The sequence below is a fragment of the Myxine glutinosa genome, chromosome 4, assembly GCF_964187855.1.
Source record: "Myxine glutinosa chromosome 4, kmMyxGlut1.1, whole genome shotgun sequence".
NCBI classification, from domain to species: domain Eukaryota; kingdom Metazoa; phylum Chordata; class Myxini; order Myxiniformes; family Myxinidae; genus Myxine; species Myxine glutinosa.
Window position 1 is genome coordinate 167,713,367 of NC_136264.1, and position 26,428 is coordinate 167,739,794.

Consider the following 26,428-nt stretch of genomic DNA (forward strand, 5'->3'; position numbering starts at 1 on the left):
CCATCCATTGTTGAGAAAGCAGAAGCAGCATGTCCAGAGTGGAGTGACCTGGTCTGAAACCAAATTGTTGATCAGAGATCAAGCCATTGGAGAAGAGGAAAGATTTCATATCCGAAGCAATGATGGAGTCCATGACTTTGCTGATAATTGGGAGAAGGCTGATTGGTCTGTCGTTGCTAGGATCTGTTTTTGCACCTTTTAGTGCAAAGCGTTGATGTTGGCTGATTTCCAAGCAGATTGCAGATGACCTTGAGCAAAAGAGAGGGTGAAGAGAACAGAGAGAGGGAGTGAAAGAGCGGAAGAACAGGATTTTAGGACCCGTGGGCTGATGCCGTCAGGTCCAGTTGCAGAATCAGAGTCGAGGGTTGACAGAAAACTTTCTACCTTGTCAGGAGGAAAGGACACAGAGTCCAGGAACAGCTGGGTACGACTGGGTACGGTGGGTACAGAGAGTGATGGGTTTGGGACACAAGATTTAGAGGCAAACACAGAGTTGAGGCATTCAGCTTTTTCACGTGCGGAGTCAGCTGTGTCGCCATTTGAGGTGAGGGAGGGGATGGAGGGGGAACAAATACCAGAAACAGATTTGACCCAGACGCCATCAGGATTTGGAAGAGGGAGACGGATAAGAGTTTGGTCTTGAGAACGGGGAGATATCGTTTGCTGGCTCTCCTGACGGTGGACACACACTTGTTTTGGGCTTTGTGAAACAACAACATGCAACATGCATTTTAAGGCCATTTTCCCTGCTGGAGTGGGGGCTAGCCTTGCGGTCCCCATGACAATCTTCTCCATCTTGCCCTATTTTCTGCATCTCTCCTTGTTAACCCCCTTGCCTGCATTTCTTCTTCCACCATCTTTGGCCAAGTCTTTCTCGGTCTTCCCCGGCCTCTACTTCCTTCTACATTCATTTCCATCACTCTTCTCAACCAGTCACTTTCATCCTTCCTCAACACATGACCAAACCATCTCAACCTGTTCCTCTTCACAACGTCAATCACAGGCTCTATTCCCATCATTTTTCGCAATTCATCATTTGTCTTCCTCTCTGTCAACGATACTCCGCACATCCATCGAACCACTCGCATTTCCACCCTTTCCAACCTTCGTTGCTGCTCGACGTTCATTACCCATGTCTCGCTCCCATAAATCATAACACTTCTCACACATGCAGCATACACCTTTCCCTTCAGCTTCAACGACACTCCCCTCCTCATCAGCACGCCACTCAGTTCCCGAAACTTCTTCCATGCACATCTCACTCCAGCAACCGTTGCCGAGTCTGATCCACCTTCTCCATTCAGCATGTCTCCGAGGTAGCAAAATGTTTACACACCTTCCAGCTTCACGCTGTCTCCAAGATCCAACTCAACATTTCCTCTTCCTCCAACTGCAGCTCCCTCTGTGCACACCTTACATTTGAATGTAGCTGCCACACTGGTTAATGACCCTCTCAGACCACTACATTTTTGATGAACACACTCAGTGCACATTGTACATTGAATGGAGTTCACTCTGACACCCTTCCTGCACACAGCACAGGGCCACTTCCCAGTTCTTTCCACCTCACCACATGCTTTACCACTTGCCATCACCTTCGTCTTTCCGATATTCACCTTCAGACCTTTTGTCTCCATACATTCCTTCCACTTGTTCATCTTTTCCTCAGTCCATCTATACTTTCCGCAATCAACACTAGATCATCTGCATACAACAACTCCCACAGTAATCTCTCCTTTACGTTCTGAGCCAGCACCTCCATCACAGCTACAAATAGTAGTGGACTTCGTACTGACCCCTGATGCACTCCCACCTTCACCTCAAACTCACTACTGTTCCCGTCCTTCGTCCTTACAGCTGTGTTAGGGTTCGGTGAACTCTTTTGTACATTGCCATCACGACTCTGATCAACCATTCCTCCACTCCTAACTTCCTCATTGCCCATGTCAATACTTTGTGTGGAACCCTATCGAATGCTTTCTCCAGATCAACAAACCCAAGAAACAACTTCCTCTTCTCCATGTACTTCTCCTGCAACTGCCTCACAATAAAAAGCGCGTCTGTCGTTCCTCTTCCTGGCATAAATCCAAGCTGCATTTCGTCAATCTTCACTTTCTTCCTTATCCTCCTCTCCAACACCCTTTCCAATACCTTCATTCCATGCTCCAATAACTTTATCGCTCGGTACGAGCCACACTCTAGAGGGTCACCTTTCCCCTTGTATAGAGGGACGAGGTACTCAGTTCCCAATCCACTGGAATGCGGCATTCTTTCACTGCCAGATTGCAGATCTCTGTCATTCTCTTCACACCCCAACTTCCTGCTGCCTTCAACATATCTCCCACAACTCCCGTCGGCCCTCCCGCTTTTCTACTCTTCATTGCTTTTATCGCTTCCTCAACTTCCTTCTCAGTTATCTTCTCTGCCGGTCCTAAAACTGGGTTACTCTTTATGTTGCCATCCCATTCATTCTCTGTGTTCAACAGCATTTCCATATATCTTTGCCATCTTCCTTTAATTCCATCTGGGTCCACAGCGATTTGTCCCACTTGTCCTTCAAGCAACTCACCCCCATCACATCACCTCTTTCGCTATCTGCTTTGCAATCCTGAATACTGCAATCCTGAATTCAAGCAACTCACCCCCATCACATCACCTCTCTTTCGCTATCTGCTTTGCAATCCTGAATACTGCTCTCTGACCCTCTTCCGAATCCAAGCGTTCTCCGAACATTTTCCTACATGCCTCCTGCGCCTTTGCTACCTCTTTCTTTGCAGCCTTCTTGGCTGCCTTATAACTTTCATGCTCTGCTGTTTCTGCTCCCGTACCCTTCGCCTTCTGCCACTCTTTGAACTTCTTCCTCTTCTCGTCAATCCTCTTTCCAATTTCATCATCCCACCACCATGTTTCCGAGTGCCTCGGTGGTCCTTTTGTCCATCCACATACCTCACCAACGTCTCCCAACAGACTAGCTTTCATTGACCTCCAACCACTTTCAAGCTCAACCACATCATCGTCTACCCTACTCAGCCTCTCTTTTAATGCCTCCCTTACTGTCACCTCTTTCAACCTCCACACCTTCATTCTCGGTTGGTACTTCACCCGCCGAGCTCTCCTCGCACCTTTCACCCTTGTGTCGCAGACAACCAAGTGGTGCTGTGAAACAGCCTCCCCCCCCCGGGATCACCTTTGTGTCCCGGAGGTGCCCCCTATCTCGCCTATGCACCATCAGGTAGTCGACGGTTGTCGTCGACCCACCTGACGTGTATGTAACAAGCTTATTATCCTCTTTCTGGAACTGAGTATTACTGAGCATTACACTGAGTATTGAGATAAGATAGGCCCCATTCCGTCCATTTGCTCTCCCTCTCCAAATTGTGGTACGTCAGCAGCCAGAACTCCATTACGCACGAGGCCAAGGACAAGAAAAAGGGGGCGGAACGGCCAGGAAGAGGCGTGGCCCTGTGATCAACCCGCCAGGGGCGTGGTTGGTAAGCCCTAACCACCAACCAGCACCGTGGTGAGCAAACCGGTAGGCGTGTTCTCAGAGCTGGTGGCTTGATATGGCTGAGAGCAATAAAAGCAAGAAGAGGGACTTCTTACGCAGATGAGTGGGAGCACGAAGAGCAGATGAGAGAGAAGAGATTCGGCGGGAACAGATACGAGAGAGCAGATACGGCAGAGCAAAACGAGGACAAAGAGATGAGTGATCCAGCCGAACCAAGAAGAGAGGGAGAGAGAGAGAGAGACGTGGGGGTGCTCGCATTGCGGCAATAGTCCGAGACCTTCTCGGGCCCTATTGTCGCCGGTTGTTGAGACGCAAAGCTGCCGGCTGCTGTTCGCTTCGAGCCCGGAGCGTGAACCTGGGGTGAACCTCAATGCTTACCGCTTCCTGGCCCCTTCTCTCCCTGGCGCATCCCTACCATTGCAATTCCCTTTGTCTTGTGAGTCTGTCTGTTTGTCCTGGGGTTGTAAGTAAGACTGTTTAGATAAGCTTGCCCTGTGTCCTTTTGCTCTTCTTCTGTATATTCCTTTCGTTTCCATAAACCCAAAGAGGGAACGAAAGGACGATGAAAGGTACGATGTGAAAGGAAAAGAGATTTCCTTTCGTTGGTTTTGCTTTCCAGGAGACGAAGGCAAGTTGTTTCTGGGCAACAGCCTCATCACAAGATTCCGTGTACCATGGACGGGTGTAAGGGTATGACAACTGAAGACGAGATGGGATAAATCTGTGCATGAGAGAGAGCAATTTACTTTGGAAGAATTCCCAGGATGAGTTGATGTCAGAGGCGGTAGAGATGGGAGACCAGTCCAGATGATTGATGGCTGCTTGGAGACCGTGCCAGTTGGCCTGAGTGAAATGCCAGACTCGTCGACGCTGAGGAGGCTCTCTGAGAATGGTCAGAGAGATGTCCACTTTAACAAGCACATGATCAGATGAGCCGATTGGAGCAGAAGAAGAGCAGCAGACATTTGCAGGGAAGTTGGTCATAACCAAGTCCAGAAGAGAAGATGCTCTGTTGACTGAGATCCGGGTCGGGAAATTGACAGATTGTCAGTCCCAGTGAGTCACAGAAGTCCTTTGCTGAGGAGCCATGGCTGGTGAGAGAGGTACCCACACCCAGCCAACTGGCATGGTGACAATTGAAATTACCACATATGAGGAAGAGAGAGTTGGGATGGGTAGATAGAAGTTGGTCCATATTATCAGACAGCGAGATGTAGATGGAGTCATCACTGTTTGGTGGACGGTACAACACACATATGAACAAAAGGTGGGAGCGTAGGGGAAGCCGTAGCCGTAGCCAGAGGTATTCCTGGGGGTGAGGTGGAGAGAGGGCAGTGCAGGGCGAGTGAGGAAGAGTTTATTTTATAAAGATAGCAACCCCACCTCCAGGACGATGCTCAGGTCTATCATACCGGAGGAGGGAGTCACCTGGGAGAGATACCAAGGGATCAGAGACATCATGAAGGAGGAAACTTTCTGTTAAGCAGATCACATCTGGTTTCTCAGAAGCAACCTGTATGGAGAGATCAGTCAAGTTTGAGTGAAGGCCCCGGATGTTTGAGGTCCATACCGTTAATGAAGAGGAAGGGGGAGCATCGGATACAGAACGGGGGGGGGGGGGGGGGGAGGGGTAGGGTAAGATGTGGAAGTGGAGGAAGAGGAGGAAGAGGAAGGGAGAGCTGTTGAAGGTGTGTCAGAGATTTCAGAATAGCTTGGAGAAAGGGAAGGATGGGGCGGACAAAAGGTTTGATGGTGATTGGGTGAGGCACAGTGAGGTGTTATTTGGGGAGGGAGAAGAGCGAGGCAGAAGGTTGGGGGAGATGAAGGTGAAAGTTGGAAGGGGGAAGAAGCGGGGAGGACGCTTTGAGGAGTAGGGGTGAGAGGTGGAGTCTTGGAGGGGAGGGGCTAGGGAGAGTCTCGGAGGGGAGGGGTGAGGGAGAGTCTCGGAGGGGAGGTGTGTAGGGGGTGTTTAGGAGGGAAGGGGCAATGGGGGAGATTTGAAAGGGATGGGTGATGGGAAGGATTTGGAGGGGAGGGGCAAGGGGGAAGATTTGAAAGGGATGGGTGATGGGGAAGATTTGGAGGGGAGGGGCAAGGGGGAAGGTTTGAAAGATGGGTGAAGGGTGGAGATTTGGAGGGGAGGGGCAAGTGGGTAGATTTGGAGGGGAGGGGTGATGGGGAAGTTTTGGAGGGGAGGGGTGATGGGGAAGATTTGGAGGGGAGGGGTGAGATTGGATTTTAGTAAGTGTACGATTAATGGAAAACGAACATTTATTGCAAAATAAGTTTCTTGTGACCTTCGAGTCAAAAATATGTTTGAGGATGCTGGAGGAGGGGTGGAGTCTCGGAGAGTTTCGGGAATGTAGAAAAGTGGAACTGTAAGAGATGGAATTTTTTTTTGGAATGAATAGATTTGGTGAGCAAGTCGAAAGCATCCTTTTATAGAAGAAGAAAAAGGTGTTATAATATATGACAGAATACAGTGCTTCAGGTGAAAATTTAAATATTTTTAAATTGAGCAGTGAAAACTATCTTGGGAAAATGGAAATGGGGGTGAAACACGTGATCAAAGAACGAACGAACAAATAAGAACAATGAATAAACGAATAAGAACAACGAATGAGAACAGAAGGATTTTATTTTTATTTTTATAGATCTTAAACAAGGAAGTATGGGGTGAAAGACTGGGACAAAAACAGAGAACGAAAGTAATTGCAGTACAATCGACGGACCGCTGAGAGAGAAACAAAGCCTCAAGGTCGGACACGGGAGCCCACTCGGCCTCAAAATACGCGACACGAATTAACCGACTATTTTGTATACAGGTATGAAAAATTAACACCGAGAATCTTACTCAGGACACACTGTAGGTACACACACCGAAAAATAAATACAGTTTCGACAAAAACACAATTGTGAAAAATTACTTAACTTCGAAAGTGTGAGCGCATGGACAGCTTCGAAAAGATGTGACCTCGCCGACAAAGATCTGAGTTGTTAGTTTTGCCTGGTAAAGTGAATGCATTTGCCAGTTTAATTATTTGCAAGTTTAATTATTTAATTATTTTAATTATTTGAGTTTAATTATTTGCAAGAAAATAATTGTACTTTTAAAAAATTATTATTATTATTATTATTTTTAACTAAAACTGCCTGCACAAGTCGGTGTAGCTTCGGGCCTCTGATCCCCCCCTCCTTGTATCCTATTTACATTTGTCCATTTGTCACGCCTTCAATGAACAGCGGCCAGCATTGTGGCAGTGTTCTGATTAGCTGTGCAGTCGTTGGCAATGGAAGGTTTCAGGAGGCTTTCCTTTTTTATTTTGTGTTTATTTTTTTGACAACTTTGCTGCAAAGCTAATAGTACATTTGGAAACGGGTTTAAGTGCTTCTGCTTTCTGTAGCTGTAATGGGTGGGGAGATGAGCGTTGGTAGTTTCCTATTGTTCTTTCCTGACTTTTCCAAGGTGTGACTTTTTTTGACAATCCACTCTAACTATTGTATTCTTCCTTTTGTTAATGTGTACCCCATTAATTGAAAATGGAGTTTTTTTTGTCAATAAATCTTGATCTCTGAATACCATTCAAAACTTTTGAAACCCACTTTGCAAGAGAAAAGTTTAATGCGCTTGACATGTTAAAAAGCAACATCTTCCCTGTACATATACTGTATTTCGTTCCACTTGTGCAGATGGTTAGCAATAATGTATTGTAATCATTGTTCGTCATGATAAACCATTTATACTGACATTGTAACAAGACTGAGTAAGCACCCTGTGTACAGCGAAGGAAGCTGTTTAAATGCTCAAGCTGTTTTGACAGGAAGGGAAGTTGGTCGGGTGGGGGATGTATGAAGGGAAAAGGCAGCAAGGCTACTTTGGGTGAAGCCACAAAACAGGAATTTCCTGAGGGATTTATCTGGGCCTGTGAACATCGTACGATAACATTTTGGCCCACTGGATGTTTTTAACTGCCATTTTCTTTTCTGCTGTGTCTTGAGACTTTGAGGTGCCAAAGTTGAGGTATGACTCTTCCCTGTACTGCGTGAATAAGTCACTTGTGTGAATGCGACTAGATCATATAGTTATGTTTTTATTCCTGCTTGAAATTGCCTCCGTATTGTCTTCCTGGAGGTTTAGTGTCACTAACCTAGTTAAACAAACTTCTTGGCATGATGCTTGTGATTTTTGGAAATAACAGGCATTTCTCCTGCGGTTTCTTCATCCAATCTTCGATGCATTTTAAATGTTTCAAATAGTTGCATTCAAGCATTTTTTTTACGCTGTTCATGGTGGTGTCTGCATTTTGCTGAGAACGTACTAAAATATACATGGGAAGGAGTGGTGGAACCGCACCCCCTCTTTGTAGCGAGTTAGTTAAGGCATCGACACAGCAGCGAATGCTGCTCCCTGTCCTGCCATCTGTTCCATAATGAATGTCCGTCACCACAGACTTCGATCTTGAGCCAAGGTTTGTGCCTCCACCAGTGACGCTATTTGTCTGGCCCTGCAATGTGCCTTGATTCAGGCCATCCACCTTTTTAGTGGCCTTCCTCTGGGTCGGTGCCATTTACTCTAACTTCGATGAGGATTTTTGGAAGTCTGTTTTGGGGCATCCTTAGAAGGATTACAATCTTTGGGCACATTCATTGTGGTATATTCTGTTGTTGTTTTACTCTGATGGTTTCCTTTGTAGTATTTCTTGTTTTGTACAGCCTAGTTACTCATTATTTTTGAGGCATACCATTTCAAAAACAAGGAGTCTATGTTCATCTTCTTGCTTTAAATATCCAAATTTCTGACCCATAAAGATGGTGAGAACCACCAGGACCCGATACAGTTAAATTTTGGTGTCGCATTGTGTCAGTTATAAATGCATCTCTTCTCTCGCTATATGTGATTGGTGCCAGTTAAAATGTGACGAGATATACACTGGTTTATGGAGTCAGCATGAGAGAAAGCGGTCGATCGATGAAGTGTGATTAAGGCATAGCAACGACTGGATAAGATTTAGTTATGTATAAGGTAGATCGATTGTTGGTTGCAGAGGATCGTTTAAAGCGTTCCCGTAAACTGTGTGGATCACCAAAATGGGCCAGTGATTGTTGCCTAAGTGGTGTTGTCGGTTCGGGTAGAAAATATTTCGGTTGTATTATTGGATTCCAGGCTGAGGGAACCTTTGTGTTTGTGTTTCCAATGTGCCGGGAAGGAACGATATGTGATTATAACGTCGCGATTTTTGATAAATACTCGGAACACTGCATGCAGATTCTGACCGACCACCGATAAGTGAATATTGTACCTACGTTTGCTACTGCACCTTTGTTTCAATACATTTTATTGTAGAATTCCTGCAAGTGCTGTCGTGTTCATTGTAGCGTGCCCACAAGTCGCAGACCCCGGTATAAAGTCCCCCCAGTAGAAAGTAGCTAACAAGGTAGAAAGAATTGTTCCCCCCCCCCCTCCCCCCCATAGAAAGACCGGAAAAACTTTACAGGTTGGATGCTCTTTGCCTGCACTGTACCCGTGCGATTGAACATGCAAGAGAATGGTGGGGTGCATGGTGGAATAAGAAGTTCCTTCATGCTACCCTGCGATTTGGTGTCACATTGTGTCAGTTAAAATGCTCTCTGAAGGCCAGACCTGTGGCGTGCTTGGGTTATTGTCACATGCCCACAGTGACCAGTCTTTGCCATAAAGGGCTGTAGCTCTTTCAAAGTTGCCATTGGTCTCTTGCCAGCCTCTCTGATCAGTCTCCTTGCTTGGTCACCCAGTTTGGAGGGACTGCCTGATCTAGGCAAAGTCGTGGTACCATACGCCTTCCACTTCTTGATTATTATCTTGACTGTGCTCCAAGGGATATTCAAGGCCTTTGAAATATTTTACGCCCATCCCCTGATCTGTGCTTTTCCACAACTTTATCCTGGATGTCTTTGCTGTGAAATGTGCTACCTAGCAGAGGAAACTTACAGGAACAGCTGATTTTATTCTGAAATGATCAGAATCACTACACATCAACACAGGTGGAGGCCAATTAATTTTGTGTAATTTTGGAGGTGATGGTTACACCTGAGCTAATTTACAATTATTATAGGGTGGGGGGGAGGAGGGGGGAGGGACATTTATCTAACCAAGATATTCTAGTTTTGTATTTGTAAATTTTTCTGGAATTTGTAGAAATTGTTTTCACTTGGAGGTTGTGGGTTATGATGTGCAAATCGAGGTGTAAAAAGTCTGATTTAATTCATTTCAATTCCTGGATACAAGTCAACAAAAGGTGAAAATGTTGAGAGGTTGTCGGCTTTCTATCGGCACTGCATCTTGACTTCTGGTTGATAGCTGTTGGCATAAGCTATGCCAAGCTTATGCAGTAATGGTGTCTTTGACTTGTGAAGTTTCCCATAGTCATCAAACAGACGAAGGCACAGGTGCCAATTCATACTTGAATACTGTTGGCAATTCTATTTTTCTTTTGTGACAGAAGTAGCGTATGCACATAAAGCTTTTCCATATCGTATACATTATTTTCTCCTACTTTGTTGCTCTCTTTCATTGTAACCATGGTGACAACTTAATGTCCAAGTCCATTTGGTAGGCTTTTCAGTGGTTGTAAGCCATCTGCCCACCTTTTTCCAGTGCATTGTCAACATCCACATTATTACATTACAAGACACTTGTCATTGGAAGATGTTGAAGACGTCTAGTTTTGAAGTGTTTTGTGCTTGCTGATTTCTTTATAATCAACAATTGGTGTTTTCCAGTTTGTTGGTTTTCTTTAAAAAATATAGTTTTTGCTTCTTTTCCCTTATATTTTTGGCTAGGAATTATACAGGTGGCCGCTATCTATCCTCTGACATTGATATGGAGGTGCCAGAACCAGAACCTCGTGAATCTGTCTCAAACTGCTTCCAGGCAGCGAACCATGCACAGCGAACTTCCCAAAAGCTGGAGAGCTATCTGAAGCAGAAGCGACTCTGTGATGTTGTTCTTGTTGCAGGAGATCGCCGTATTTCTGCTCACAGGTCTGTTGCTGTCATCCATGCAGGCTTTAAATATATATTTTTTCCATTGAAACTTTTTAAAGCTTGAGAAAATTTTGTATTTCGTCAATTCCACAGTGTCTCGTGTTACATTTTGAATTCCCCCAAGTCGATCCTTTTGCTAAAAAAAAAAAAAAAAAAATGAGAGGTTTGTGTGACATGGTTCAAGTGGATTGAGCAACCAGGCTTCTGAATATAGTGATTCATAATTTAGTTACCTTCGCCACCAAAGGTTGACGGAGGTAATATTTTCACCCTGCTGTCTGTGAGCAGGATATCTTATAGTTGTTGATTGATTCGGACAATTTGATGGACAGGTTGGTGGCGAATTGATTAGATTTTGACAAGGATGAATTGATTAGATTTTGATGAAGATCTGGACACGATAATTGTGTAAATGATTCTTTGCCATTAAGAGCTGGCCAAAAACTATATTTAGCATGATATCTCAAAGTTGTGGACAGATTCAAACAAAACTTGGGGGATTAGTTGGTTAGGTGACAAAAACGAGCTGATTCGATTTTGGTTAAGGTCCAGATCTGGCCTATTGGTGGAATACAATACTTGAACTGTTCAGCCTGACAGAGGTGTCCACTCTACCGAGTGCCGTTTTAGTTATATTTTTGTGATGACACATGAGCATGACTATCACAATTATTTATACTAGTGAGATACCCGTGCTATGCACGGGTGGGAGGCCAGAAACAAACGGGCAATGCAGATACGGCGAATGCTAAAGCATGAAACCAATCAATTCCACATTCCTGGAGCACCTTCAGTCGCATGTCAGACATGGACAACAATTTCGTGAAGGACTTCCATGAAAAACATACCCGTTCGCAAACAAACGGGTACGTTCACGTGTAGAAACATCGATCGTGGGTCCGTGGCGAATCTGCATATGGCGATCCGCGAAGTTCACGTTCAGAAAGTAGAAACCATCATGGCATGTCATTCACTTGAACTCGATATCTCTTTTTTCACTCCAAACAACATAACTCCAATCACAAATTAATCACAAAATAAACTTTCAACAACATTGCTGATGTTTCCTTCATTGTAAAAACTACCAAGTCAACAGTTAAAAGGATTTTGAGCTGATAGGTGTTACGGCTTTGGCAAGATCGATGGAGACAGCAATCTGTTAGCTTACACACCGCCCAAATAGCAATGTGGAATTCTCATATGTCGATATTAAACGTCGTTTGAACTTTGGCCGAGGTCATTATTTACTTTTAATGATGTTTATATACGAATCAAAAAGAAGATCATTGGTTTTGGGTCGTCCTTTCCGCATATCTTGTGGGATTGTGAGTTGGAGAGACGACCGTGATGGCAGAGAGGGGTTTGGCATTCTCTCGAGCAGGGATTCAACCCATGTCCTTATAAAAGGTCTTTGTCCGAGGTCACCGAGTCCGATGGGTGCAGCTGTGCAGCCATTTGTGCGGCACCGGGGAAAATAACGTTATGCGGGAGTCCAAACCTGAAAATGCTGGAGGCCAAAGCTGAAATTGGAAAAACAATATAGCCTATTTTACTCTAGGGGATCCCAGGATTACTCACCCAAAATATCGTTGCGATCAGTTCAGCCGTTTTTGCGGTACCTTAGAACAGACAGACGGACGGACATTTGGTGAATTATTGTAAGATTAGTACACAGAGGAAAATGTGAATTTTCACTCCAGAAATCTACTTTTCTTATTCACATTTTCAATTTACTGATATCTGAAAACTGCATCAAATAAGCACATTTTAATGACATTGTAAACTACGGCAAAAAGGGTTGGCGTCAGGAAGGGCATCCGGCCGTAAAACATTGCTTCAAAAAGGGGACCGAAAAACAACAACAACCACAGTTCCCGAAAAAGGCCAACCCCCGCTTGCGGGGAAAAATGGCCTCTAAAAGGTGTTTTTTTTTAATGACATTGTAAACTAAAACCACACTCATGAGAGCACATACCTCTGCCAGGCTGAACAGTTTATGCTTTGTAGGGTCTTGGTCCAGTATCTCATGTGGTTGTGCTCCCCATCATCCCACTGATGGGCCAGATCTGAAGCAAAATCGAACTGACTTGTCACATGAGGCACTGTGTCCAGCCCCTCACAGCCAGCATTTCATCCACCTAACGTCCAAACTCATCCACCCAATTTTGGCATAATCTGTCCAAAACATTTTGAAACATTGTTTTTGGCCCATCTCTCATTGGTGAAGTCACTTAAAATTATAGGATCCAGATTTTCACCACAATCTATTCGTTCTTGTCACTTCCAACCTGTATATTGAGTTTTGTCCGAATCCATCCATAACTTTTTGAGATGCTCTGTTCAGACAAACAGGGGTGATGCATAACCTTGGTCCACTTTTGGTGGTAGAGGTAACTACTTTTATTGCAGTGGAAGTAATTTTTTATAAACATGACACATGTTTAAGTATTGTATTTTATTTTTGATTTGGGTTATCTGAAATAATGTCAGTGGGTCCCGATGTCCGCTTGTACATACGTACGTCTTAACATTTGACTAAAACGTCTCGCAAACTATGCAACCGATTATGGACCAAACTTGGTACGATGCATAAGGACAGCAAGGCCTCATTGGGTTGTGCTCCCCATCCAGATGCGCCCTCTGTAAACGGTGGGTTTTGCTTCAAATATTGGTATTGTCTTCTCAACCCGCCAGACAGATGCAGACCAAACTCTCGCCACGAGGCATTGGGACCATGCCCTAACCTTGTGTTGTGCTCAGTCCTATCTCCCCTGGAAAGGGAGCAATGGGCCACCTCCCCTAATCCTTATATTCACTGAAACATATATTTCTCAAACTACATGACCGATATGAACCAAATTTGGTACGATACATCAGATGGGGTTGTGCTCTCCATCTGCATCCACCCCCTATAAGAGGCTGAAAAGGGTGGGTTTCACCTCAAATTCAGGTAATTTATTTTAAAATATTCTCAAATTGTGGGGAAATAACTGTCGGTCCCCCACGGGGCTATTATTATTAAAAATACCTGCAGGCATCAATATTGCTTTGTCTCTTGCAGGTTGATGCTCAGTGCTGTATCTGACTATTTTGAGGCAATGTTCACAAGCAACTTACGAGAGTCAATTGAAACCGAGGTGACTCTTGAGAAAGTGGATCCTGATGCTCTGTGGTCATTAGTGCAGTATGTTTACACTGGTGAGTTGTAATTTTGATATAAACGACTGAGGAAATACCCTCAACTCAAAATATTTCTTATTTTGGTGTTGTGGTATTTGTACAAGGGGTTGAGTTGAAAGTAGTGGGGTGGTGGCATTCTTGGCAAAGGTTTAGTGGAACTCGAATAGTCAAATGGGTAAGGTGTGCATATTCTAGCCAAATTCCCTGTAATGCAGTCCTACAATTTCATATTCTTGAGCTAATTTTTTTTAGTTGGTTGTACAGGCAGTTAGTTCCCAGTTTATGAACACTGTTCTTGAAAATTTTCTTAAGCTGGATCTTCATAAACCGGAACAATAAATCCCCTTTAAATACATGTTGTAAGTGATTACTGTAATTGGTTCCTGAAGACAAATTAAACTTCCGTTTTTATTTATTTATTTATTTAAATAAAAGTATTATTCAATATTTTCTTTCCATTATATATAAGGGGTGAGGTTCAATGGCACCAAGCTTCTACCCTGCCTTGACCACAACACTTCTTCACTTCCCTCTGTCCTCTGCCAACTCTCTCCACTCACCAGCCACCCCCACCTTACTGATATCCCTCCTCACACAATCCTCCCATCTCCCCTGCAGTCCACCTCTTTTCAACCTATCAGCTCTCTGCCACTCCCCCTCTCCCGTCTGCACTGTGTCCAGCCTGTTACATCCAGCATTTCATCCAATCTGCTCCTCAAGCTCATCTGCACACCAATCCCCTTCCTCAGTTCATCCACCTTCTCCACTTGCATAATTATCCTGACCCAGTTGTTTTTGCAAACCTGCAACTTATGTTCTTTCATTGCCACTTTTTCCAGATCGTAAAGGTAGGTTGGCATTACATGTGCCATCACAACCTTCCCTTTCAATTTCCTTGACATCTGTCTTTTTTTTTCTCTGCTCCAGTCCTTTGTTCCCTTGCACATCCCTTCCACCAACATAACCTCTGCTTCTGGCACTCCCATCCATCTTGTTGTCGCTATCACGGTCTCCCTCGGGGCAGTGTCGTAGACCTTCTCCATGTCCACAAATCCCAATGCCATTTCACCTTGCAAGTCTGACGTCTCCACCAGCTGTCCTCGGTGTGAACATCCCATATGTCACCCCCACCCTTTCAAAGCCCTTGCTGCTCTTCAATTTCTACACTCTTCCTTATCCTCACGTCCAGAATCCTCTCCAGCACCATGACATGACTTGGGACCCCCTGTACTTCCCTGGATCTTGGACATCCTCCTTCCCCCCTCCATATTGGCAAATTAACCCTGTCCTCCAATATTCCAGAATTGAACCCTCTCGTACATCCATGCATACAAAAATGCATGCCTGCATACATTCATTCATTGAACAGCCTCTTTGTCCAACTGACTTCGACCTCTGCTGCAATTATGTGTGCTCTTCCCCTTCATCCTCAATGCTGTCTGCACCTCCTGTGATTGATCTCCACAAGCTCGACTTCCCCCTCCACATAACACGGTCGCTCCAGCTCACCATTGCTTCCTCCTCGGTTCAAAAGCTCCTCGAAATATCCTTCCCACACTTTCAGTACTGGCCTCCCTCCACCATTCTTGATCACCCCCTTCCCCTTCATATCCTTTCTATCTCCATCTGTCACGAGCCAATTTATAGACCATCTTTCAACCATCCTCCAACTTTTATAGCTCTTATTCCATATCATTCCTTATCCACAGCTCTCCTTGCTGCTTCTTTTTTTGCCCATGCAGGGGCAGCAACACTGCATTTGGCTGCCGCCCTCTATCCTTGATCTTCCCTATCCTCTTCCAAACCTCCTTTTCACCAACTGTCTTCACTACTTCCTCCATCCACCATACCTGATTTCTATCGCTTGGTGATGCACCTTCCTGACATCCTTCCACACAACTTCTGCAATTCCCCTGAACGCCTCTACTTCTTCAAGTTGCTTCTTCCTGGCCCTCATCCTCTTCTTGTACTATATGACGATGTTGCCCCTGCACGTCCCCCACCTAGTTATTCCAACCCCTTGCTCTTAACCTCCCTCCTTTTCTTCATCTGCACCACACACACCACAGGTCTGTGCTGGGTGGTAACATACTTTCATGACAGTCTTGCAATTCTTAACCCTCCGCAACACTTCCTTACCACCACCAAATCCAGTTCTGTTCTATGCTGCCAATCCTATAGGTAATCTTGTGGGTCTCCCGCTTTTGAAAGAATCAGCCAGTTATGGCCATCCTATTGCTCACCACCAGCTCTCGACCATCCCTATTCCTTGGTCACCAACCAAATTTACCAACACATTCCTATTCACGCAGCTCCTCTACTTCCACATGTGTGTTGGTCTCCCACAATGCATCACCTACCTCTGAACCATTCACATCATCCTCTCCAGTGCATCCCTGAATTCCTGCTTCTTTGCCCCAATCCTTCCCGATTGTGGCCCATAAACTGACGTAACGCACATCCTTCTGCCACTAAAGGTGGATGGAGGTTTAGGTTTTCGCCCTGTCTGTCCGTTTTTGTTTGTTTGTTGACATGATATCTCAAAGTTGTGAACGGATTGGGATGAAATTTGGTGGAGACGTTGGGTATGTGATCAGGATCCAGATACTAGAATTTTTAGTGATTCTTCACCATTAATCGATGGGGAAAAAACTATACCATGATATTTCAAAATGTTGTGACAGATTATGAAAAAACTAGGTTGGACGAGTTTGTTAGGGTAAGCCGATGAGATTTTGATTAGGGTCCGTATCCAGATCCCGGCCAGTCAGTGGGATACAAAACGTAAACTGTTCATCCTGGCGGAGGTATGCTCTCTACTGAGTGCTGTTCTAGTATTTAATATTTCCATCCAACCTGTTTGTGTCACTTGCTTTTTCTTTTCATACTAGGGCATGCCCGTACTATATATATAGGACGTGCCCGTAAGTGCGTGATGTTACCGTACAATGAATGTATCGTCCCGACGCCGCAGCTCGGATGGCGCTGCAGTTAATCGGGCCCCCAAATTCCTCATCGACGATAACTAAACAATATATTATATGAATCGCACCGTACATACCTCCTTCTAGATCTTGTTCTTGTCTTGATATACTCACTCAGGCTCACTCTATCACGACTGAGTCCTCCCAGCTCCTCCAAATGGCGCCCGCTAGCCGCTACGTAAGTCCGGAAGTGACGTCCTCATTTGACTGTCCGGAAGGTCGCAAATCGCAGTTACGATGAATCGCAAATTAGTTTTAATTAGTTTTAAAACATAGTTTAACGGCAACATAGTTTGCCGACGGGAAATAAATGAATACGCTCTCAAATGTGCCATCCGAGGCAGAGTCTGTTCGCCACGTTCGGCACACGTGATAGCTCGCTGCTCTCTGATTGGTTGAATCGTTTTTTGGACATAGCTCGGTAACTACTTCTGCGATTAATTTAAAACCTTGAAAAGGCACATCCTCGGGTCCCCAGCAATATACCTGGCAAGTTTCAAGTATATCGGACCGGTAGTTGTCGAGAAACAGCGGTCACATACATACAAACATACAAACATACAAACATACAAACATACACACAGAGATTGCTGGAATTATAGATAGATAATTCACGATGTATAACTTTATCAAACATTTTATAAATAAATACAAATAGTGATTGTTTTAATTTTGAATCTTCCTTTTTGTTCAAGGTCATTTGCAGATCTGTGAACACAATGTTGAAGCATTAATGGATGTTGCATGCCTTCTGCAACTGCAACCTGTGGTTGAGGCTTGCAGTGACAATCTGGCCAAGTATTTGCAACCTTCTAACTGCCTAGGAATCAGAAACTTTGCTGATGCACATGACTGCAAGGCGCTTTTCACAGTTGCACACCTCTACACAATGGTGAGTTGTGTACACTACAGCGGAGGTGGATATTTGAGATGTGCTTGATCTCCGTTCCATCTCCTGAAACCCAACCACGTGGGGAGATAGCAGCCAACAACTTACACACACACACACACACACACACACACACACACACACACACACACACACACACACACACACACACACACACACACACACACACACACACACACACACACGTGGATACTTTGAGACCTGGGAGGGCTCCTTTCCACTTTCTGAAACCTGCAAATGGAGGTAATAACCAATGTGAGTCGTTAATATTGATATTATACCTACATGAGCCTTTTTTTTTCTTCCCCCCCCCCCCCCCCCTCCTGCATGGACGACATGTTTGGAAGATTTCCACACACTAAATTCAAATTGCTGTTGGAATTACAATTAAAATTGGCAGGCAGCCCATCTTGACATGTCAAATTAGTTGTTTGAATCTGCAGTTGTGGTTATTGCTTCACTCATTTTATGTAGATACAGCATTTTCATTTTATCTGCACAAAATGACTGAGATATCCACAACTTCAAATTCAACTAGATATGTGATTGCCAACGTTAAGCCTCCCCCGGCTTACTCTACATGATCGCCCGTGACTTACGCTTGGCCCACGATCCAATGATGGCTATCTTTTTTTTCAGCCCACCATATAACCTTGGCATTCAACATTTTGGGTTGCGGTGCAAATTGAGAAAATGTCACCATCTACAATCTATCTATAAAATTAACATCATGAAGATCATAGGAAAAATTATTCAATTACCATTTATGGTGTTTTTTATTTATTTATTATTATTATTATTTTTTTTAATGCCGACGAAGTCCACTGAGGCATTAGATTTTCAGGTTGTCCGTCCGGCTGTCAGTCCATCCGTCCGTTTGCGATGGGTTTTCTTTACCGCAATAACTTGAGAATAGCTAAATCGATCTTGGTCAAACTTGGTGCAGGTATGTATAATGGTGTAAAGATTAACTCATTAGATTTTGGCGTGAAGAGGTCAAAGGTCAGAGGTCATGTCAGGTTAAAAATGTGATAACTTGAGAACAGCTAAATGGATTTAAATCAAACTTCGTACGAGTATTATAATGATGTAATAATGTGGGTGGAGGCATATCGGTCGACGTCGCGATGTCAGAGTGTTGTTCTCGTTGTTAAATGTTGTAATTCGAAAAAAGTAGGTCAAGGACACGAATCAAATGGTACAACTTCCCTTAAGGCTCACGATTATGATGCAAAAACGTATTTGAAGGCCAAGTGGTCTTTGAGATTCTGCCTTAGCAGCAATTGAGTTGAGCAATGACAGACCTCTTATTTTTCAGACCGCCATTTGACCTTGACCTATAACTTGGAGGGGTATGGTGTCCACTCTAAATGCACCTTTCTCTATGCTATCAAGAGGGCGATTTCATTCCAATTGGACTATTACTTGAGTTGTGGTGAAAATGTATTTTTAGGTCCTGACCTTAAAAAACAAAACAAAACAAAAAAAAAAACATTTTGTCAACCCCACATACTTTCTGTTCACATTGATGCAAAATTTTCATTCTGAATGTCTGGGCACACATTCTGATAACACACACACACACACACACACACACATCCACATAGTAACACCCACATCTAGTAACACACACATAGTAGCACACACACACACACACATCGCAGCACACACACACACATAGTAACACACACACACACATACTAACACACATTTACACACACACCGGCACCGATCTTGTATAGCGAGATGCGTTTTACCTGACAAAGTTGAAAAAACCCAAAAAACAAACTAACACCAGAACGAGAATCGGCCTCGCTTAAATAAATGCATATATACACTTAGTTATATAATCGCAAGATATGGTAAATTTTGTCCGATTTCATTGCAGATTTGGACATTCAGTCTACAGCATCCAATCATCATATCCAGATTTTGATGATGTGCTTCAATTATGTGATGTAATGGTGTTTCCAAGGCAAGGCATGTTTGAGTAGGCCTAAACAAAATGGCGGCTTAAGAACCCAGCGAGGTGCAGTGGGCTGACCAAGATGGCGGGCCGCCATATTGATAAACAATCACATCGGTTTTTTTTCTTATGAGCACCTCGTTAATCATCTTCAAAATATGTTATAAACTACCCAAACTCCCAGTTTTCATCACTGCAATCTGTTGGAGGTCCAGGTGTATGCATGCAAAGTTTGGGGCAGCTTGGTTTCATTGTTTTGGAGTTATGGAGGAGACGGACAGACGGACGAACACTGCCTTTTATTATTACAGAAGATTATTTTATTATTATATATGTATATATTGTTAGTTTTTTAGGGTAGGGATGAAATACCGTATTCAACAGAGAATCGTATAAATTAGCATGCTTTGAGTGTCGGGAAGAAGAATAAGAAGAACCCACCCATGTATCTAAGTAGTGTGGAATGTCCGGGTAAGATCTTGTGTGGCGCCATACGAGGGGTGGAGCTATGCTAATTACGTAGGGCTTAAGGATAAAACCCAGTGTGTAATTGCCCTGTGATTTCCCCCCCCCCTTTTTTTTTTTTACCCTCTCCTGAGTAGAGGGTATTGCATTTGAGTCCGTTTGTCTGGTTGTCCACACAAAATAAATATGATTTTCTCCGCAACCGTTAGTCCGATCGACAGGAAATTTTCAACATAGGTGCAACTCCACCTGTATAATTTTTAAAATCATAATTATGATGTCATAGGTCATGTGGTTCGGTCGCCATCTTGGAAAAACCCAAAAACCTTGCACCTCTATATCTCCGAAAGCGCTGAATAGAAAAAATTGAGAAATGGCTCATTGTAAAGAACTCTCCATGGGGAATAAAATATGTTAATGATTAATTAAACGAGAAGTACATGGAGAAGAGGAAGAAGTTGTTTCTTGGGATTGTTGATCTGGAGAAAGCATTCGATAGGGTTCCATGCGAAGTATTGACATGGGCATTGAGGAAGTTAGGAGTGGAGGAATGGTTGATCAGAGTCGTGATGGCAATGTACAAAAGAGCACGCACAGCTGTAAGGACGAAGGATGGGAACAGTGGTGAGTTTGAGGTGAAGGTGGGAGTGCATCAGGGGTCGGTACTAAGTGCACTACTATTTGTAGCTGTGATGGAGGTGCTGGCTCAGAACGTAAAGGAGGGTTTACCGTGGGAGTTGTTGTATGCAGATGATCTGGTGTTTATTGCGGAAAGTGTGGATGGACTGAAGGAAAAGATGAACAAGTGGAAGGAATGTATGGAGACAAAAGGTCTGAAGGTGAATATAGGGAAGACGAAGGTGATGGTAAGTGGTAAAGCATGTGGTGCGGTGGAAAGAACTGGGAAGTGGCCATGTGCTGTGTGCAGGAAGGGTGTCGGAGTGAACTCCATTCAATGTGCAATGTGCGCTGAGTGGGTTCATCAAAAATGTAGTGGTCTGAGAGGGTCATTGACCAGTGTAGCAGCTACATTCAAATGTAAGGTGTGCACAGCGGGAGCTGCAGATGGAGGAAATGTTGAGTTGGATCTTGGAGACGGCGTGAAGCTGGAAGGTGTGAAAACATTTTGCTACCTCCGAGACATGCTGAATGGAGAAGGTGGATCAGTTTCGGGAACTGAGTGGTGTGCTGATGAGGAGGGGAGTGTCGTTGAAGCTGAAGGGAAAGGTGTATGCTGCATGTGTGAGAAGTGTTATGATTTATGGGAGCGAGACATGGGTAATGAACGTAGAGCAGCAACGAAGGCTGGAAAGGGTGGAAATGCGAATGGTTCGGTGGATGTGCGGAGTATCGTTGAGAGAGAGGAAGACAAATGATGAATTGCGAAAGATGATGGGAATAGAGCCTGTGATTGATGCTGTGAAGAGGAACAGGTTGAGATGGTTTGGTCATGTGTTGAGGAAGGATGAAAGTGACTGGTTGAGAAGAGTGATGGAAATGAATGTCGAAGGAAGTTGAGGGTGGGGAAGACCGAGAAAGATTTGGCTAAAGATGGTGGAAGAAGAAATGCGGGCGAGGGGGTTAACAAGGAGAGATGCAGAAAATAGGGCAAAATGGAGAAGATTGTCATGGGGACCGCAAGGCTAACCCCCGCTCTTGCAGGGAAAATGGCCTTAAAATGCATGTTGTTGTTGTTGTTTGTTGATGTCATAGGTGCCTCCAATATGACATCATAATTTGATAAGTATAAAACTTTATCTGATGAAGATGAAATTTCTTGAGCATCATGTCGGCATAAATTGGTGGAGAAAAAAAAAATGATGTCATCGGTGATGTGGTTCGGCTGCCATATTTGTTTTAACACAAAAGCCTTAAAAACCACTGAAAATACATCCTGGTGAGGGTTTGCAATCTGATTGCTGTTTTTCTTGTTATTGCATCAAAAAGGGCCTGCATTACAACAACTATAACAAATGGACTCAGTCGCTCACAGCACCACCAGGCGCGACAAACCCGGCACATTTTCCGATCGTACCAGTCAAGCCCCGTCTCATGGCCTTCGACATCATCCGAACATTCCGGAGGAGAGATTAGACTCCGCCCTCCGACGAATCGTAACGGGAAGGCCACGCCCCGGCCTTTGTGATTGAGTAGCGCTCCGTGATTGGACAGAGTGTGACGTCATCGTGGAAAATTCGGGAGAGCAGGAAAAAAGAACGTGGTCTCGCCATTCTGTCCCTCTCTCTCCATCCTGGGGCCGGTTGGAGGTTGCCGCATTTCTTCCTTGTTCCAGCTTGGTTGTGGGTGTGTGCTTTTGGGAAAGGGCTAGTGAGAAACAGCGGTTCGGAACAGTCGGAACTACAAGGCACAGGATCGACGTTGGCGGTGGACTGGGTCCACGTCGTGTTTCCTCTGGACGTCGAAGAGCGCACTCCGTGCCATTTTGTGCGTTTCCCTCATGGTGGTTTGGAGGTGACGAGCGACCAGCAAGCCTTACCAGCTATTTGGGGATGCAAAGCTGAGTGCCGGCCGATTACCAAAGCATTATTTATTTATTTTTACTTAAGTTTTCTCCTGGTTTGTATACGAGTCTGAGTGGAGACGTCTCAATTAGGAATTTTAGTTTTTACCTCACCTTTCATTGTTGCCTCACCACGCCACCACTGATGGTATGGTTCACCACTGATGGTATGGTTCATCACTGATGGTATGGTTCACCACTGATGGTATGGAGTCTCATAATGACTGGTTTATAACCGAAAGGTTTTCAGATTCACAAGTGTACATGCAAGACTCACTGCGTTGCCCTGATGAAGCCCCAACAATGGCGAAACCAGGTCGGTAACTGTGTTTTGTATACACTTGGACAGTATCTGAACTAAGATCTAAATTATGACTCACTGCTAGATGGCTCCTTCCGGAGCTTGGCAGGCAAGGCGTACTTACGTGGTGGTGTCACATCGTGCGCTCATTAGGTTGGAGAACGGAAAATTATAGATTCTGATTATACAGACTTGGCATTTAATATTGGAATATATTTTTTTTCTTGACTTGGGTTTACTTTCTGAACTCGGTATATCAATCTGGTGAGTTGCTTTTACGCTTTGGTGATTTCTTCGTTGAAAGAACCATGTCACTGATTGTCTGTCACAGCAAGAAGTCAAAAACAGGATTATATCACAGGTGGCGTGACAAAATGTACGGACAGGTACATTTGACGATTGGCTTCACAATTGGGTATATAAGGGTTGTTGCATTCTGTATTAGTGGAAAACAACTGCTGCACGTCTACAAAAGTTATTGCCGCTTCCCCTGGAGATGGTCCGTCAACTCGACAATGCTGTTTGTCATTTAGTGGTGGCTTTACGAAATTCCGGCATGAAACAGCGTGCTATTGCTCGGCAGTATGGCATCACTCAAGGTCAGGTGTCAAAGATCCTGAAATGAAATGCTCAGAGGGGTGTCCCTACTCCAATACCGAGGTCAGGACGTCCCCGCAGAACCACAAGGAGGGATAATCGCCAGCTGCACCGGTTAGTCCGCAATGGCCGTACCAAGTCAGCTAATCGGCTTAGGGCTGAGTGGCAGCAACTGACAAATGTGCCTGTATCCAGAAGGCTAGTCAACCAACGACTGGTTCAAGCAGGCTATCGTGCCAGGCGTCCCCTGAGAAAGCCACGTCTGACCAGACAACACCGCCAGCGCCGATTGCAGTGGGCCAGAGAGCACCGTCAATGGCAGCCAGGACACTGGAATCACGTGATCTTCAGTGACAAGTCTAGATTTCTGGTCTATCGTCAATATGGCCGCGTCCGAGTGCGCAGACAAGTGCATGAAGCCTACAACAAAGATTGTATAGTGCCAAGAGTCCAAGCTGGAGTTGGTGGGGTGACCGTTTGGGCTGCTTTTCATGCAGGGGGCAAAACTGACCTGGTTGTTCTGAATGGAAACCTGAACCAGTTCAAGTACAGGGTCATTCTGGAAGAAACATTGCTTCCATTTGCTCGTGCAGCCTTTCGCGGAAACTTTGTCTTCCAAGATGACAATGCACGGCCTCATCGTGCTCGCATGATCCAACACTTGCTTGCTGACCGCGGTGTAGAGCATATGGAGTGGCCTGCCAGGTCCCCGGATATGAATCCGATAGAGAACTTGTGGGCAGAATTAACGCGTCAAATCGACAACTTGGACCAGCAGCCTACCTCTGTGCGTGAATTGCAGCAGACTATTGCAGCTATTGTCACTGCATGGCAAGCGATTCCTGTCCAAACCTTGGCAAATCTCGTGAACAGCATGCCTCGACGTGTACGTGCTCTCCTGAATGCTCGTGGGGGTTACACGCAGTACTGAACTGTAATTGTACTGTCTGTAATCCCAGTCATAATTTAGCTTTTGTTTTTGTTGAATTTTTTTTTGGCTAATGTGCAAAATATTGTGATACTTCTGGAAAACGTACAGAAGTTTAACACAGTACTGTCCGTGAATTGAGTTCGATATCGGTTTACATCACTTTCAAGGATCAATTTATTTGCTTCGAAATGTCAAATGTGGTTTTTGTTTCTTTTAAAGGTCACATTAACAAAATCTAGAATAATTTCAACATAATTCCAATGAACTTTTGGTTCTAAGTCGTATTGAAAAATAAGTTCACCCCCACAAAAAAAATATTCCATATTAAATGCCAAGTCTGTATATAAGCCGTTGCGCAAAGCCCCCTAGAGGACTTGCAGCAAGAGGGCTACCGCGAGAGGACTAGTGCGAGAGGACTTGCAGCGAGAGGACTAGCGCAGAAGGTCTCGCTGATGAGAAAGAGGACTTGCACCAGAAGACTAGCGCGGAAGGTCTCGCTGATGAGAAAGAGGTCTTGCACCAGAGGACTAGCGTGGGAGGACTTGAGGACTCGCTGGTGAATGGAGCACTCGCGCGCACTGACCAACCCAGAGGAATCGTTGATGCGCAGGAGTTGAGAGCGTCCAAAGAACATCGAGAGATACGCGGGTGAAGCAAGTCGCATATGAACCGAAATACGCGCTTTTATAAAGTGACGCTCAGTTGAGCTTTAAGCCGAGCTGTGTACAGTGCCTTCAGTTACGCGAGTGATAACGGCTGTGTAACCGTCAGCCGCGCTGAGACGCACACTGTCCCTTATCCCTCGTCGGCTGCCTTTGTTCGGGAAACGCGCTACGAGGTTCCTTCCACTGCTGCTTTCCATCTTCGCGGGACGCACGAGGACCGTGGAGACCCGGATTTGGCCGATCCTGAACGACCACGTCGACGCGCCTGGCTGGGGCATCAATCCATCTGCAATTCCCTGTGTGAGTGTGAACGGGCACGTGTCTGGGATTTAAGATAAGACTGTTTAAGTGCTGCTCTGTGCCTCTGCGTCCACCGACTTGTATATTCATGTGGGAATAATTAAACCTGTGTTCATCCTTTCCTGATTCGATCGTACCTGTGATTTCCTCATTGACTAAGCGTGGTACGAGTACAACCGCTCCAATCGGGTTCCATATCTAGGTAACTGCGCAGACCACGTGTACGCAATCCGCTCGGCGTACTCAAATCGCACGTGGTTCGTGCGAGGCTTGCTACCTCGTTTCCGTGGCGGCGCGGGTACTTAGGTACGAGCGAGAATTGGTCCCGAAACCCTACTTCGCGCTCACCCGGAAGGGGCGTTTCAAGTCTCGGTTCCGCCAAGCCTGGCAAGACCAAGGGGCCTAATCCCCCCTTGGTTGGGGGTAAAGGAGGGCGGCGCAGAACCGTAACGAGTGGGTTTTGGAACCCTAACCAAATTGTTTTGGACGAATTGGCCCCAAAATTACGAGCGACCAAAATTTAGTTTTTAAGATCCAAAATGTAATTCGTACCATGGCTAGCCAAGACAGTCAAATGCCGGTGGGGGTAGAAGATGAGGTAGATGAAGAGTTAGAATCGATAACCCAGGACCCACAGGAAGAGTTGGTAGAAGAAGAGGAAATTGATGAGGGGCCGGCAGCAGGGGTAGAAAATGGCGGCGCCTCACATGTGGCGGCGAGAGCCGAGCCCGCGGTTCCAGGGTACATGCAATTCTTCATGGCGCAATTCATGGAAGAAATGAAAGAAATGAAGGGCGAAATTTGGGGACTAAATAATGACATGAATAAAATAAATCAAAAGATGGATACCCAGGGGAACAAATCCACCAAGGAAATTAACAAAGTGGGTGTTCAAATGACTAAGCAAATCGAAAAAATGATGGCAGCATCAAAGAAAGACATTTAAAAAAGCAGGGAAGGACATCAGGCGCAGGTTGAGTGAGGAGGTAGCATTGGGACACGACGAGGTGACGTGGTGTGAGAACGCGTGGAGAGCGAGCTTGAGCGAGGCGCAGCTAATTTGACCAGGAGTATAGA

At 45.0% G+C, this 26,428-nt stretch overlaps 1 protein-coding gene across 3 annotated transcripts in view; it reads left to right on the forward strand.

The window, feature by feature from the left end:
* LOC137425490 (kelch-like protein 5) overlaps nt 1-26,428 on the forward strand; it is a 154,910-nt gene that overhangs the window by 24,585 nt on the left and 103,897 nt on the right. The window contains exons 1-4 of one of the 3 annotated variants that reach the window (XM_068113989.2): nt 7,397-7,529; nt 10,328-10,528; nt 13,593-13,729; nt 17,391-17,587. In XM_068113989.2, the coding sequence (XP_067970090.1) occupies nt 10,368-10,528; nt 13,593-13,729; nt 17,391-17,587 (495 nt within the window). In that variant the 5' untranslated portion in view covers nt 7,397-7,529; nt 10,328-10,367. Of the gene's footprint in view, nt 1-7,396; nt 7,530-7,871; nt 7,978-10,327; nt 10,529-13,592; nt 13,730-17,390; nt 17,588-26,428 lie in introns of those variants that run through there. The other 2 variants (XM_068113987.2, XM_068113988.2) reach the window with 2 other exon arrangements.